The sequence below is a fragment of the Crocuta crocuta genome, unplaced genomic scaffold (genome assembly GCF_008692635.1).
Source record: "Crocuta crocuta isolate KB4526 unplaced genomic scaffold, BGI_CrCroc_1.0 scaffold443, whole genome shotgun sequence".
In the NCBI taxonomy this organism is placed as follows: domain Eukaryota; kingdom Metazoa; phylum Chordata; class Mammalia; order Carnivora; family Hyaenidae; genus Crocuta; species Crocuta crocuta.
The window spans coordinates 460,517-461,670 of NW_027529446.1; the positions used below are offsets into that span (position 1 = coordinate 460,517).

General features: G+C 65.6%; 1 protein-coding gene across 1 annotated transcript in view; it reads left to right on the forward strand.

The window, feature by feature from the left end:
• GRIN3B (glutamate ionotropic receptor NMDA type subunit 3B) overlaps positions 1-1,154 on the forward strand; it is a 7,727-nt gene that overhangs the window by 1,736 nt on the left and 4,837 nt on the right. Inside the window, exon 3 of the mRNA XM_077760593.1 lies at positions 1,001-1,114. Within this exon, the coding sequence (XP_077616719.1) occupies positions 1,001-1,114 (114 nt within the window). The remainder of the gene's footprint in view (positions 1-1,000; positions 1,115-1,154) is intronic.

Here is a 1,154-nt window from a genome sequence, read left to right on the forward strand (position 1 = left end):
GCAGCCGGGCCTCCCTGTCCCTCCAGCCCCTCCGCCCCCTCCCCCCGCCCCCAGTATCTGGAGTTTATTCTCTCTTGATTCCACCTCTGGGCCTGGATTTGGGCCTGAAGAAGTAGAAAGTGGGATATGGATAAGAGGTGACTGAGGGCTCTGAGGACCCCGAGGTGCCTCTGGGACCCACCCGTCTCCAAGTCAGCCAGGAGGGGCCCACCCTAGAGATATGGGGACTGGTAGGGGCCTGCGCCTTCCAAACGCAGCTTGAAGCCCCCTCCGGGCTGTCCTTCCCCTCAGTGAGGGGAGACCCTGACTGTAGAGGAACCCTGGGGTCCCATTAACCCGGCGGTCCCTGTGCCGAGGCCGGCCCCCTGCCCCGACCTTGTGGGAAAGATGTGGGACCCAAAGCCAGGCCTGTGGCGCCCTCTGCTGCTGCCTCCAGGAACCGAGCCCCAGCTACTGTGACTCTGTCTTTGGGGAGGACTCAGCAGCCCCCAGCCCTGGGCATCCTCTCCCCACCTGTGCCACACCCTGCTCATCTTAGCTGGCTGGCTCCCTCTCTCTCTCGTCCGTCCCAGGCTACGAGCAAATCCTGGAGAACTTTCTGGGTGCCGCTGGGCATAGAGAGCCCCCTCGGCCCCTGGCTTGCCAGGGAAGTCTCAGTACAGGAGGGGTGACGGAGCTGGGTTTTGACGGATGTGTAGGAGTTGGGTGGCATAGAGGGAGAGAGGTATTCCAGCCAGGAAATGCAAAAAGCCTCAAAGTGGGAGGCGACCAGGGTGGCCGGAGCCGAGAAAGTAGGCCCTGAGGGTCAGCCAAGGCGGCTGGGCTGTGTGCTGCTGGCAGTGGGGAGACAAAGAGGGGTCAGCGCAGGGGTGGGCTGGAGGAGGCAGGCAGGCCACCCGGCTTGGAAGATGACATGTGTTTATTGAGCCCCTGCTGAGGGGGCTGGGAAGGCTCCGCGGGTCCCAGGCGGCCCGCCCCAACTGCGGCCACCCCCTTGCAGAGCCCGTTCCACCTGCAGCTGGACTGGGCCTGTCCCCTGGAGACGCTGCTCCACGTGCTGGCATCCGTGCTGCGGGCGCACGGCTGGGAGGACGTCGGCCTGGTGCTCTGCCGCGTGCGGGACCCCGCGGGGCTGGCGGCCCTCTGGACAGCCC